Raw genomic sequence first — 14,531 nt, forward strand, 5'->3', positions numbered from 1 at the left:
GTAACAAATTGATCCCTAAACATGAGTATTTATTTATATGGTCACTACGATCCATTACTTCACGTCTTATGATAAACACTCTTCTGTCCTGTGTGGTGATGGTGTTTTTACAGCTGAAGCCTGAATCTAAGAGGCAATATTTCATTCTTGTGACAACTATTTAGCCGATGTAAATATCAAATAGGGAGTGGGGGAAATATACCCACTTCAACTATTGTAGCTGAATGCAACTCATTACAGACTACAGCCTCTAGTTACCGCAGTACATCTGACTCAGTCTCAAAAACCACAAAGTACACAACAGTTATTTATCCTGCTGTCTTGTTTACCTGTCCCCCCTTTGTACCAAAAACATGTGTTGTACTTCACAGTCACCGTTTTAAGCACACTGGACAGGAAGATTGTAGAATCACGGTTTAAGAGAATGTAGCGATCTCCCTGAGTGAGCTGGGAATGAAATATTTGCAGGCGGGATCTAGTTTGATAAAAGAATATGGTTTGTGACATTATAATGTACAGACAGGTTCAGTCAGAGACAGAGGCAGCCAATTTCAAACAAATAAATATGTAATATGGTAATGATCCACACCTACCGAAAGTAATCAGATTGGATTTAAATTGGTTTTCTGAAGACACTTAATGTAAACGAATAGAAAAAGGGATGCCCTATGACAAAGTTAAATTGGTAAAAACAGACAGAGAACATGTTCCTAAGGGACTGACAGCGGGTGACCCTTAGCTGAGGATGAACGATGCTCTTGAAAGTTTGGAGTAAGGCCTCATCTTACGCTACACTTTAGATCTAATGTGTGAGTCAGATATTGGTCTGCGGAGGAGAAAAGCAATATTAACATCGCTGGGGGCGAAGAGAAATTACTAGATGTCTGGTGGCAAAAACACGGGGATATTTCACACTGACAATGCAGTTATCTGAACTGATCACAACAATATTATGATACAGCACAAGAACATAAAGTGTCTGTACAACGCATTCGTCAAGCTCACCTTGCTTACGGACATCCTCCACAGCAGAAATGAGCTCCTCCTTGAGGTCGTGGCTGTCTTTAGCGATCTGCTCCCCCTTCTCCAGAAAGTTCTGGGTGGCCTGCTCAACGGACACTGCCAAGACGTGGGCCTTCTTGGAGCGGCCCTTCTTCTTACTCGATGGGCCTTTGTTGCTGGTATTCACCAGGGTGGTCACCTGTGTAAGAGAAGAGAACATTAGAGTTGGTTGAGTAACTTGTCGTGTAAATTAACATGCACAGATGAGGCAAAACATGAAGACCAAACATTATGTCTATGACGTTTCACCTCAACAGGATGGACTCTACAAGAACTCTCAAGGTGCACTGTGTTGCCTGACAACAACATGTTAGCATCAGTTCTTATGTCCTGTAACATTGTATGTACAAGTCCTGAAGGTTGCAAGATGAAGCAGCTGTGCACAGATGGGCAGAAAATATGTTAAAACATAAATAAATACATATTTGAAATACAAAATAGTATGACAATTTACTGATTGATATTTTATATCAAAATGCTTTAGTGTTTTGTACCTGAGTAGTTTAAAAATATAGCTGAAGTTCAGATAATTGATGATCCAGAAAGAAGCGAGAACCAAAGAAGAAGTGTTTGTTTTGGTATCTTAGTCTAAATCAAAGTTAAGCACTGTTCTTTCTAAATATTTAACATTAGCAGCTCTCACAGTTAATGTTAGTTTGTTACTTTCAGCTTATGTTAAGTTTTCATCGGTTGTGCACTGGGCAAAAAAACATGAAGCATTTCAGAGTTGATAAACAACATTAGTTTATAATTCAACAAGATGGTTAACTTAGTAAATGCGCACATGCTTTGTGCTGCAAAGCAGTGAAACAACAGTTTGTTATCCCATCCACCACTGGTGTTTGTTGTAGCTCATAACTTCTTTTAGTCAAAGTGTGTAACTTAGTGGAGGCAGGTTTATGGGAATCGTTCTCAAACTACTCAGTGCTATTGAACAAGATTTTAATTGAATGATTTATTAATTAATTACATACAACCTAGGTAGCATCACTTGTTTGCTTATAAATGACTTGTTTGCCAATGCCGTCAGTGTTCCTGGTGCAAGGTCTTTCATCACCAGACAGGCACTGTGGGTCAGACCGTTTTAACTATCTGTTGACTGGTTACAAGTCAGATTTATGGCTCCTATGCCTCCTTAGCTGATGCCCTCAAAAATGGTCCAGTTAATCAACAGAGTCAGTGTACAGTGTAAGGGATAGATCACATAGGCTGACATGTACACTGTACATTGCAAAGTGATTCATACACTGCTGGAAATTTTTAAAATACAAAAATACAGTAGCTGCTGTCTTTAGTAGTTTATTTTAATACACGTCAATGAGGGTGTTATAGGTATTTTATTTTAAAGTACATTTGGATGTATCTTTGCCCAAACACTGCTGCTGTGGATTTGAGCCCCCCCCCCCCCCCCCCCCCCCCCCCCACGAACGCACTGTCGCTGATTTATGGTTGTTCACTCCCCGGCCACTGTCAATAGATACTGATTACTGCTGACCAGCCACAACCCCTCTCTGTGTCAGAGCTGCTCTGACACTGTTGCTCTTTACATCTGCCTATTTCTACCTCATCCAACAAACTGACTATGAGAAACATGTCTGTTTACCATCTAATACATCCTGGATATTAACATACATTGTTGCTGTGATGAAATAAATGAATAATATTTATAAGCATATATGACCCATAGCCATCTACTCTATGTTCAATGTTGACTTGTTGCAGCTTTTATGTTTTGCTTATAGTGACACATTGCTGATGATAGGGCTAAAAGAAGTCAAAAAATTTAATAGTTTAACAGTGCTAGGTCCTCTTTGAATTATAGTTTCAGTTCATGTCAAAAAGTTTTAAACTCGCTAAAGAAAAAGATACTGAAGATTTAAAAATGATACTGAAATAGCAGTTTCCAGTTCCCAGTGACAACATTCCACACATTTTCAAACTATTTAAACATATCAACTTCTTTCTTTCCTCCTTTGCTAAAATGAAAGCAGTTGTGTGCATGTTCATGTATATTTAGTTGTGGTTATTTTGGTAAAGACACACAAAAAACTCTAGTCTCATCTGAGACAGGAACCTATAATTCAAGCAACAATGGCGTCATACATCACACTGTTCTTATCATTTGAAGAACAATGTAACTGTAAAATGACATGAAAACCAACAAAATGAGCTTTTGATCTAAATGTAGTATACTAGTTTAACAATATGCAAGAGAATGTTTCTTTGGAGAAATGCAATAAGATACTGTCCATTAAGAAAGCTTCTTGGAGACTCCTCATGTAGAGAGCTATAGATTTTTCCCCACAGCAGACAGCTTGTGAAAAGATCACATGTGTGCAAAATGATATCTTACTTCATGGAATCAATGCAGTAATGCTGTTCCAGGGCCACAACAGAAAAAAGGAGCCATTTCAGATGAACACTCTCAGGCACCCTTAGTCAAAGCTAAAAGCTTTTAGCTAAACAGCAATCACTTGGTGACTCTCACAAACATTCAAGCCTCAGGGTGGAGACATATCTTTTAAGAGAATCAGGACACACACTGTGAGTTTGGTTTTGGCTTCTTCCGGAAAAATAAGGTGAAAATAAAACACTTTCAAACTATTAGGATTGACCACATTGAGCTACATTAGAGGATCATTATCATTTAACCGAAATTATGAACTTTTCTTAGAGGGAATATCATATTTTGAAAGTCACTGACAGAAAGGCTCATTAATGCTCAATGTTAGAAACGTCCATACTCATTTGTGGGTGTCATCGTAAAGGATGAATGGACAAAAGACGAAATAGGAGCAGTACCACCAGGAATCGTGGGGGGCAGTGTAGACAATATTTAAAGAGAGACGACCATATGACAGAAGAAATTTTGAGGTAAGAAACTAGGCGTCTATATGATGTTACTTGACCCGGGCCACCATTATCTATTTCTAGTGTTGCATGATCACAATCTTTTCCACCGTTGATATGTTTGTTGTTTTTTGAAACTCTTAACTCTGAGCTGCCCTCTAGTGGATATCTTGCCTAATGACGCATGAAGATATGTGGGCAGTGGCTGTTAAGTCACTTGAAATGGACGAATCACTTCTCAAGTGTGAACGCAGCAGATAAAATCATTTAGAATCAAGCAATACATCAAACTAATTCAGCTTAATAAACTGATCACAGAACAGCATCATTCATTGCTGTCACACGTGTGGGATTATTTCCACTACTTGTTTATATGGGGATGACACCTTTATCGGACATACGACTGTGAAGGAAGCACATGGACAGAAGTGGTCATTACCCACTGAAATCAGTTTGCTGTGGGACAACGAGTCTGAAAACAGCTGAACTTGCACAATGGGGAGATATGATTAGTTTATAGAGCATATCAGAAGCTCTCGGCCTGAGAAGCTGCTAAGAGCAAAGTTATGTCCTGTCAAGGCTGCATCACTAAAGAGCTTCTATTCTGGAAAACAATCTTTAATGATGTATGTCCTCACTCACAAAGGATTCAGGAATAAAGAGCTTTTATATATTTTTGTCTAGAAAGTAGTTCACGATTTTAAAACATTATTTTTTTTTTTACAATCTGTATTCATACTTGCACTTAGTAAATGTATACATCTATTTACCATGAACTCATCTGCCCAATATCACCTTACATCATTAGGCAGTGCAATAGCTTGCTTATTTCAATCTAAGTTTGTTGAATCAATAAATCATCATTATATTTACACATGAAAGCCTGGGCACAAAGTCCTGCCGCCTCACAAGCAGAAGCCCTCATACTGTATGTCTGCTGCATACATACCAGCGTTGTAGCACAACGTTCAGCGACTCACACAAACAAAAAGCACAATCCATCAATCGCTCACAGGCCAAATCTACACAAATATAGGCAAACTCCCATTACTTTTAAGTTGTACCTCGCATGCAGCTCGAGGAGTTCTAGTTGTCCACAGTGAACTAATGAGTCCAGGCTGCTTTAAAAGAAGCTAGTGATGCAAAAATGGGATTCCATCAGTACACGCTCTTCATAATTACCACAGTTTGTTCTACACATCGGAAAAACACAGTATGCCTATAAACAAAGTGTTCTTTTCCACCATGTTGCACAGAACGCATTTGTGATTAATGTGGTTTTTAGACTTACTTAAATCCCACATCCAATACTCAACTTGAGATTACTGAATAAAAAAAGAAATTGGTGTTCTTTACCGAAATATCACAACGGTTATTCACTTAGTACTTTAAGATGACGAGAACAGTGTGTTGGGAGTTGAAAATGGGTCAGCAACAGCCTTCTGTGTGAAAATCTAATATTTGTGTTGCCCCAAAGATTCACCTTGACTTCCCTCCTACACAGACTCTGTTATGAACACTCACTGCAGCTGCTGGAGATTCAAGGTCTTTACGACTCAGGAGATCTTTATTGTCGATTGATGCCTTATTGGTAAAAAACACAAACAATTAAATGGAATAAAAGTATCAGGAGGAACTAAATGGAAAAATGAATGTGTGCATTGTGCATGATGGTAATACCATCACAGGAGATTGGTGTTTGCAGTGTACCAGTGCACCTGGCATTGTAGTCTTTTTAAGAAATTATACAGCCGGGGTGTGAATTTGGTTAATGAGGTCCATTATTTGGCTGCGAACATCATCCCCAAATAGATCCTGTACCAGTAGCTGGCAACAGGCACTGGATTAGAGGCACAGATGTAAATGAAAGAATAGGGATGAAAGATAAGCCTACAAACCTAACTGCTATTTTTAACAGCATGATGCTAGTGGTCCTGGTTATCTGTAACTTGATTATTACCTGATATGTATGTAAATTATGTTAATATTAAAAATAGTCAAATATATGCTTTTATTTTGAAAGTTGAGCTGCTTGTTCAACAGTCTATAGCTCAAGACTTCCTGTGGCTGCAGCTGTGTTGCTGATATACAGAAATTAAATATAACAAAGTTACACAAGAATAAACTAACTAGACTTTAAACTTTAGATGCAGTGGTACGGATGTAGTTGCATGGCGCAGCCACAGTAATTCTCATGTTTCTCAGGCATTAGTGGTCAGTCTAGATTTCTATTGTATCTTGGCTGAATCACCGAGTTAATGCCTTCGATAAATCATCCATGGAGCAGACAATGAGAACATACAGAGAAATGAGTCTGCATGATTCATCTGTACTGCACTTTACATGCGCCTATATTCATTAATACAGGGCTTGGCTGTGGCGTACACCAAGACAAGGCCACAGCATGTGTCATGCAGCTTTCCACAGGGACTGACTCTGTCAAGTCAGAGCTCGTTGACGTTTTGTTCTGCAACAGTGACTTAAAAAGCTCAATGTATATTTAATTACGCCCGCAATAACCTCACAGCATGCACTGACGCTGATTCAATTTAGCTACCTTCATAGAGATTTTACAGCGCTATTTTTATCTAAATATCTTCCTGCCTCTGCGTGCAGCAGCCCTGGCTGAGTATGAATATAGATTAAGCTACAGAATGCAGAAGATTCTGACAGAATATGATTTAAATGAAAACACACTTTAACTTTGAAGTTAATAGGTCACCATTTTTAACAATTTTAGATGAATAATTATAAGCTGCCTGACAATAAGCAGTAATTGCTTGCCTTTTTTTTATTTCAGGAATTTTGTAGTTATTCTTTATCAGTGGTAGAATTTGTCTGCATAGAGCAATCATGTGCTCCGCTCTGACTCGTAATTATCAAGTAATCAGGTCACTGATAATAATTTTGTATAGCTTTTTGATTAGTTATTATTGGGAACTTTGAAAACTCACTCTTGAGTGACAGGCTTCCTTTACTCTGTCAACTATCAAGAACCACCAGTGTAGCAACTACATAATCACTTTTCATTAGGTCTAAACCAGAGTGTCTATAAATATGGACGATGGAGGCTCGGTATCTAAGTCCTAATGATACACGTGCTTGACCGATGGCGAGTCAGTCTCAGCTGTGTATCATGACGTTTTACCCGTTTTAATATCACACAGCTAATTAAAACTAAACTTACCAGAAAATATGAGAGGTTGAACAAACATCAGTGTGATGAGAACAACCTAAAGTGACAGTTTGATCCATATCCCATCTGCTAACAGGGAGGATGCAGGGTTTATGACCTATTCTGCAGGTAGCCACTAGGGGCTGATCAAGACACTTTGGCTTCACTTTTTTGGGAGCTATCATGTCATCATATAATCCAGACCCTCATTCACCACCACTGGCTTCAGATAAAGGCCCACACTAAATACAAACCCCTCGTTCTCACCTACAAATCCCTCCACTCCTGAGCCCCACTTTATTTAACTGACCTCATCCACCCCAACACTCCACTCAGATGGCTGCGGTCCTCAAATTCAGGTTTGCTCTCCTTCCCCAAAGCCAAACTTTTATGCAAATTTTTGGAAACTTTTGTGTCGCAGTCCCCACCCTCTGAAACTCTCTCTCTGCTGAAATACGCAACGCTGCATCTCTGGACAGCTTTAAAAAACTCCTCAAGCACCACCTGTTCACTAAGGCCTCTGGCCTCAGTTAATGCTCCACCCTGCTTTTTATTTCTATCCTGTTTTTTGCTTATTACTTCTACGTCTATGGTTTAAACTTTAAATGAGATATAAGCTCTGTTAAAACTTCTCATCACTTTTGACGATATAAAAGCAAGGTTGGTGAAAAGCTGCTGTCCTTCCAGAGGAAGAAACAGATGTGAAGGAATTAAATACATGGGCAGATTTTTACTGATGAGATCAGACTTAACAAACCTCCCTTGGAGGGAGAAACATTGCAGGAACTGCTCGTTCTGAGTTATATTCTGAAGTCCTTAGACACTGCAACTTTTTACTGTGATGGCGACACATCCAAGTTTAATCAGTCTTTCTGTGGGAAAGAGACACAGGATGTGACAAACAGCCTGGCTCTTTAAATCTGGGAAAATGCTCAGAACTGACAGCCATCAAGCCCATACTGGGCTGATCAAGAAAACAGAGAAAGAATGCTGCAACATGATGTAAGCCTACAACATTTCGAGCAATGAGGGTGTTTGAAAATAATGGGGATGCTCCCAACAAATACTTAAGACTTACAAATGCAACCAAGCTACTTAAAAAACGTACAGTAATGTTAAACCATAGATAAAGTTGTATGTTTTCTGCTTGGTATTACATGTACAAACATTTTGCGAGCCAAACTTTTCTCTGACTGAGAATTCACACAAATAAATAAAATAAATTAAGGATGAGAATACTTTTAAAAAGTGCACGAATGGGATTTAAAGACAATTTTCTCAACATCTGTATTAGCAGTACTCGCTTTAGGTTAACAGCCTGAAAGATTTAATTAAGATAAAGTGATTCAAAACTTTATCTAACCTGAGGCATCTGTGTAACTTCAGACATAATCACTAACTTCCTCCTCTATGGACACATGTGACCATTAAAAGGGAGAGTAGTACAGGATCAAACCCATTCTCCCATAACGCCCCATGGTCCTGTAGTGTGGCATTGAGACGTGCATGATTTTAATACAAACATGCAGGTCTCACTTCTTCGGTACCTATATAGCGGGGACAGAATAAAAAATGAGCACATAATCATATGGATCCGTCAGGAAGCAGGTAGAAACCAAAGTACTTTGCAGGAAGAAATTAAATGGAAGCACAGTAATATTTGCCTCAGGCATCCAAATGTGGCCTAAAACATAACAAAATAAATCCAGCATCGAGGCAAGGTAAACATGCCCTTTTCTGGTAATTGGCCCCAGCCAAGCTCATTTATCGTGTCAATTAGCAGCACCGCTTGTATTTTATACAAGAGCACACAGGGTTTATTTCCATAAAGTCACAAGTAAAGAAAGCTTTGAATACACAGAAAAAACTTTCTTTATAATGCAGTCTGACTAGACTTTAAAATGTGCAGACCTATGTTTCATTAGAACAAATAAGTGTTGGAGATTTGATGAGGTTAAGAGGTTGGGTTCCACTACATCACCACCCTACAATGTAGAAAGATAAAAAAGTAATGTCTGACAGCACAAATTTGTGCACCAACAGGTATCAGCCAGCGAGCACGAATCTCCAAATATTCTCAAGGCTAAAATGTCAAGCTCTAATCAGAAACTTTAGAGTGATAGATCAACATCATTGGAACTATCAGATGAAAAAAAGAAGAGTTGCAGGAGAGGGATGGGGAAGTTATTTATGCAATATGTCGGTAAAAATAAAATAATAATGAGGTGCACTGCAAACTTTACTGCAGCAAAGTTAGCACATCAAAAGTCTGCTGGCAAATATGCTAAATCATTTGGGAGCTTGCTTGCTGAGTTTCCTCTCTGTGTTTGAGTGTGTGTGAGAGCGAGAAAGAGAGAGAGAGAGAGAGAGAGAGAGAGAGAGAGAGAGAGAGAGAGAGAGAGAGAGAGAGAGGTCAGAGATACAGGGATCAGTTTATATTTCCATTAGTTCCATAACTCATAAGATAAATTACAGCAGTTTCCTTGTTCATGTCATTGGCACTTGTAGTAAACAGCTTGCTTGTGTTCCGCCGGTGCAGAGTACTTTCGTAGTCACATTTGTCTTGAATGCTGAATTAACTCCCCCTGCTACTGCAAAACTGTAAAGTACAGCAACAAGCCTGGCTGCTGGGCTCATAGAGTCTGAGGCATCTAGCAATTTTCCATCATCAACCGAGGCATGTCCAACTCCATTTATTTCTCACACCTTCGCCATAAGCGCCCACGTCTCTGCCAGAACTCATTAGCTTCGCCCCCACCTTTAAATCCTACTTGAGAATGCAGGATTTTTTTACGGCGACTCAAATATGGAAGCTTGCTGCTGATTGGATATCAAAGATTTACACCTCCCAGGACACTGAATTATTGCGCTGAAAGTTTATCAAACAAAATGCGTCCCCCCCCCCAAAAAAAGGCAGAGGTGTTATCACAGCTCTTTCTTATCTGCAGTGGTGTCTCAGAGCGACCCCGTTGTTCTAAAACCCCCAGGCTTAGACAAAAAACAATTACCAGGTAATACATAAGTGATTATGCTGCAGCAATAGTGCAGATAACCTTTCCTTCAGCCATAAAAAGTTGTTGTGCCTTGCCCTCCTGTTTTATTGCTGATCAATAGTATTAAATGCCATGTGCCCTTTCCCCTCCAGAGCACTGGCCAGTGGTCTCTGTACTCAGTAGTAATTCCTTGTGGCTCTGCGTAGCCATTCAATTTTCCGCCTTCAGCCTCTGAGACTCACATCCAACAGATGAGTGATGCGCTTTAACTGTTGAACATTAGGGAACGGTGTGTGCATATAACACGTGTGTGTGTGTGTGTGTGTGTGTGTGTGTGTGTGTGTGTGTGTGTGTGTGTGTGTGTGTGTGTGTGTGTGTGTGTGCTTGTGTGTGTGTGAAGCCAGCTACACACACTCATGCATGATCATGCATGCACGGATTCGGTTAACCTTTGACTCCCTCCTACACTTAGTGATATACATAACTCTCCCTGTTTAATAATTGATGAGGCCATTTATGCCCATGTGTAAAGTGCATAATGTGGGTAAATGCTCAGGGGACAAAAGCTGGAAGGGGTCCTCCATGTTTTTCCACTTGAGTAGAAATCAGCACCCCAGCTCTGAGTGACTATATAGAAACTGTTTTCACAAGGTAGCTGCTGTTATGGCTTCGAGCCATGTTACACACTGGGAGATCACCAAGTGACAATGTATAAACAACACAACAATACTGACTGCTTAATCACCAGCAACCTCTACATCCATCTGCACACGCACACTACACACAGCCAAGACACTTAAATATAGAACGTGGCTACAACTCACATTTATAATGCAAATTTGCCTGAAAGGGAAAAACATGCTGTCTAGTATATATTTACACATAAATCTTTTAAACTGCACCGTGCACCTGGTGGGAGCAGCTCTGTAGTCCTAAATGCCGCAGAGCTGATAAAAATGCATCCTGGACTTTTTAGACTAAAAGCTGAGCTCAAGTGATATCATGTCCCTTCTTAGAGTATCTTTTGAAGTTATCAAGACCTGAAGTGCAAAGCAGCAGGGATTAGTGGGCATTAACACTGGTACCTGAATAGCCTCCTAGGGTGCAAAGAGGAAGGTTTGCAAGTTGACATGCTCTGACATTCTTAAGCATGCATTGGCAACCATGTCACCATAAAACCCCTGGAGGAACAAGCCTGTGAGTGGTGGAGAAGCAAAGTGAAATTTCATAATGGATATTAAGAGTGGGAAATGGTAAAACATGACAATGGTTGGCAAATGATATCAGATGTTCTTGAATGATTTGTCGTCCGTTTCACTGTCTATCTACCTTCTCTGATTTTGCTTATATGTCTCCCCCCATTCTCAAAGCTCACCTGTTGCTGAGGAGCCTTTCCCAGCTACTAAGCCACACCCACAAGTAGACAGGATTGGTGTCTTACATTTGTGACATCACAGACCCTGCCTGTTTGAATCTGTCTTTCTTTACAAACATGCAAAAGCAGGGAAATAATATCCCCTGCAAAGGCAAATTAAATATATATCCGGGGGGGGGTCGGGGGGGGGTCAACCACACAAACAGCATTACTATTGGTTGAGGCTGACTGAAGGCACACTGCAGTGATTTGCTTCACTACAGGAAGTGAATGTTTAATTCACCCTCCTGCTCGCACAGTATGAAAGTGAACAGCAGCTTCGTTACTGCTCCATTTGTGTACATGTCACCGTGACTTTAGAATAGAGATACACAACCATGACACTGACTGATCATTTCACTCCAAATATGTCTCTTATCACCTCATCAAGTTCAAAACCCTGATTTTCACCGGCTGGGGACTTTGCCATTTCTAGCATTTTACATGGATATCCAGATTCTGCATTTCAATTTGTTTTCACAAGAAGAAGTCATCTGCAATATTAATGCTCATAAATTGTAAGGTAAACCTCAGACAACAGCATGTATTCACTCTGCTTTGAGTGAGCAACAGACAGTTTCCACCATAACACTTCCTCACTACCTCGTATTTCCGTTTTCCTACGCTCTTGTTTGATCTTCCCACCCCTTCATTATAATCCTCACCACAGATGTCTGTTTGCTATCAATGAGGTTGCCTCATTTATGAGGCACGACTGAACATTTTTGATTCAGAGTTGATAGAGCCACAGAGTGACAATAAATGTTCGTTTTTTTTCAGTCGGGCAATGTTTTGAACCACTTCATGCTTTGTAAGGACAATTTGCACCCATCTGAGAAGTGGCCCAGAGCTTCGGCAGAGCCCGATATAGGAGCCAAATTCTGAATCTGAATACCTCAGGGCACTTTGCTCTTTGCAGAGAGAAGCATGGTACAGAGTATAGCTGAAAGAAAAGGGTAGAAAAGTATAAATACAAAAATTTTATAAAACCAACTTGTTTGGATTCCAAAAACTAGCTGAAAATACCATTCATCATGTGTATGAACAAAGTTAATGATTAGTCCTTGAGGAACGAATCTGAGGAAAACAGAACAACGCCAGCACAATTTTGCTTTTAAAAAAGATTGTGCAACAATGCCCAATTTTAAAAGTGTTTATTTACTTTTGTCAAACCTTTGACCTCCAGTGCAGTACACACACAAAGTTTGTGTTACAATTTTGCATTTATTTGGTGAAAGTGCCAATAAATCATCATTTGACTGGTTTAAATTTTTGCAAGCCTGGAGGTTGTTCACATAATCTTCAGAACAAGTGGGAAAAGTATATGCAGTGTATGCCCTTCTGAAATGCTGCTTGCTTCAAAGACGAAACCACATAAAAGCTTTCTGAGCCCGCATTCTGAAATGGCTTCCAGTGTGAGGCATGGTGAAGAAGATCAGTGTCAAAAATAGTGTCGGGATCTGGACAAAAAAGATTAGCTTAAGGAATATGTGAGAATACTCTTATAACAGTCCAGTAAGGTTTTGATTTAAAATAACATTTAGCAGATGTGATAACAGAAATAATCAATATCAAATGTATAAGTACTGTCAGATTAAAATTAATTAAATATACACCAATTAAGACCTGAAGAGGCCTTTTAGATGAGAGGTGAAAGGTCTTCAAGAAACACAGGCAAGTCCAGTTGCCTGTGTAAACTTGTGTAACTCCTGAAAATACAATGACCTGGATGCCTGAGAATCTTCACAAATAGACAACAATTAGCTTGACAGTAAGTTAGGTAATGTAGAATGTCTTGCAAGTGCTCTGTTGGATAGAGACTGCAAACACAGCAGTTACTTTTGTCTGCACTTTACTTATAGTGGGAATTTTTTGTATTAATGAATCACAAATCAAACACAAAATACAGGCAGTACCTCATGAAGGCAATTAAGTAAGTTAGGTTTAAAATATGTCGATTTTTCTGACATGGCCTGAAATAAAGACTTAAGATCAAGAAAACGAGGAGAAGTGTCTGAGGGCTGATTCTATCGATGTGAGTCATTGGACAAAGTTTTTTTCAAATGTGCTTTTCATGTTTGAAGAAAATCTTTACTTCACATGTCAGAAACATTTAAACAGAACCGTTTTAAATTCTCTTTTGAGATTGAAAATCCCTTTCAGTGAAGTAGAATAGAGTGGGACCCACTTACACAAATTCATCAGGACTGGCTTGTGCGTACACTACATACATGTTATAATTTGATTTCCAGTGGTACTTTCAGTAACTGAATTTACTCTGTGTAAATGTGAGATGTTAACGGCAAAAACCATGAATCCTTTATTCAGATCTATGCAGCCAAAGTGATGTAACTACCCACATAATCTACTCAACAATGGGCAACAGGGAACCATAGCAAAACTTTATAATGAACAATAAATCTGCCTCTCAGTGCATACAAACTAAATCAGGGGAGACAACTACAGGGAGGGCTGAAGACAAAAGTAGTCTGAAGGTTGAACTTGGCAAGTTCATTTTTTATGAAACTGGATGTTTGTATCTTTTTTTTCTATTCAGTAAAATAATAACAGTGTTCATCAAGTTACCTCAGATTGAAAGGTCAGATGGAAAGAGGAGAGCCATGTGGAGAAAAGCAATAGAAAGAAACTTTAAATCAAATACATATAATGCTGGATCAAGAAAGAACTTTTTGGGGTTATTCCGTCTCATTTGAATTTCATCTGTGCTGATGTTGCTCAAAGACAAATGTGCAGACAACCGCAATCTGAGATTATCTGTCGGCTTCTTTACCTTTCATCGACTTCCTCTCTTATCCTTCGTCGCCTGCGTCTCCCTCTTGCACTCTTACATTCACACAACAGTGCAGGGGGAGATGGACCCCTGCTGGCTCACTGTCAGAAGCCTGTGAAGATCCCCCAAGGATCAGCTCTATTCCACTCATATATCTGCTCAGCATCTTTGCAGGAGAGGCCGTGTGGAATTATGTCACAGTCTTGTCATTCCAGGATGCTTTGTGCTGTGAGAATGTGCGTATGT

General features: G+C 39.5%; 1 protein-coding gene across 6 annotated transcripts in view; it reads right to left on the bottom strand.

Moving 5' to 3' along the window:
- Positions 1-14,531, bottom strand: part of ctnna2 (catenin (cadherin-associated protein), alpha 2) — a 270,720-nt gene that overhangs the window by 245,491 nt on the left and 10,698 nt on the right. For all 6 annotated transcript variants that reach the window (XM_053419592.1, XM_053419591.1, XM_053419593.1 and 3 more), the window contains exon 2: positions 1,006-1,201. In XM_053419592.1, the coding sequence (XP_053275567.1) occupies positions 1,006-1,201 (196 nt within the window). The remainder of the gene's footprint in view (positions 1-1,005; positions 1,202-14,531) is intronic.

The sequence above is a fragment of the Pleuronectes platessa genome, chromosome 3 (assembly GCF_947347685.1).
Source record: "Pleuronectes platessa chromosome 3, fPlePla1.1, whole genome shotgun sequence".
Taxonomy (NCBI): Eukaryota; Metazoa; Chordata; class Actinopteri; order Pleuronectiformes; family Pleuronectidae; genus Pleuronectes; species Pleuronectes platessa.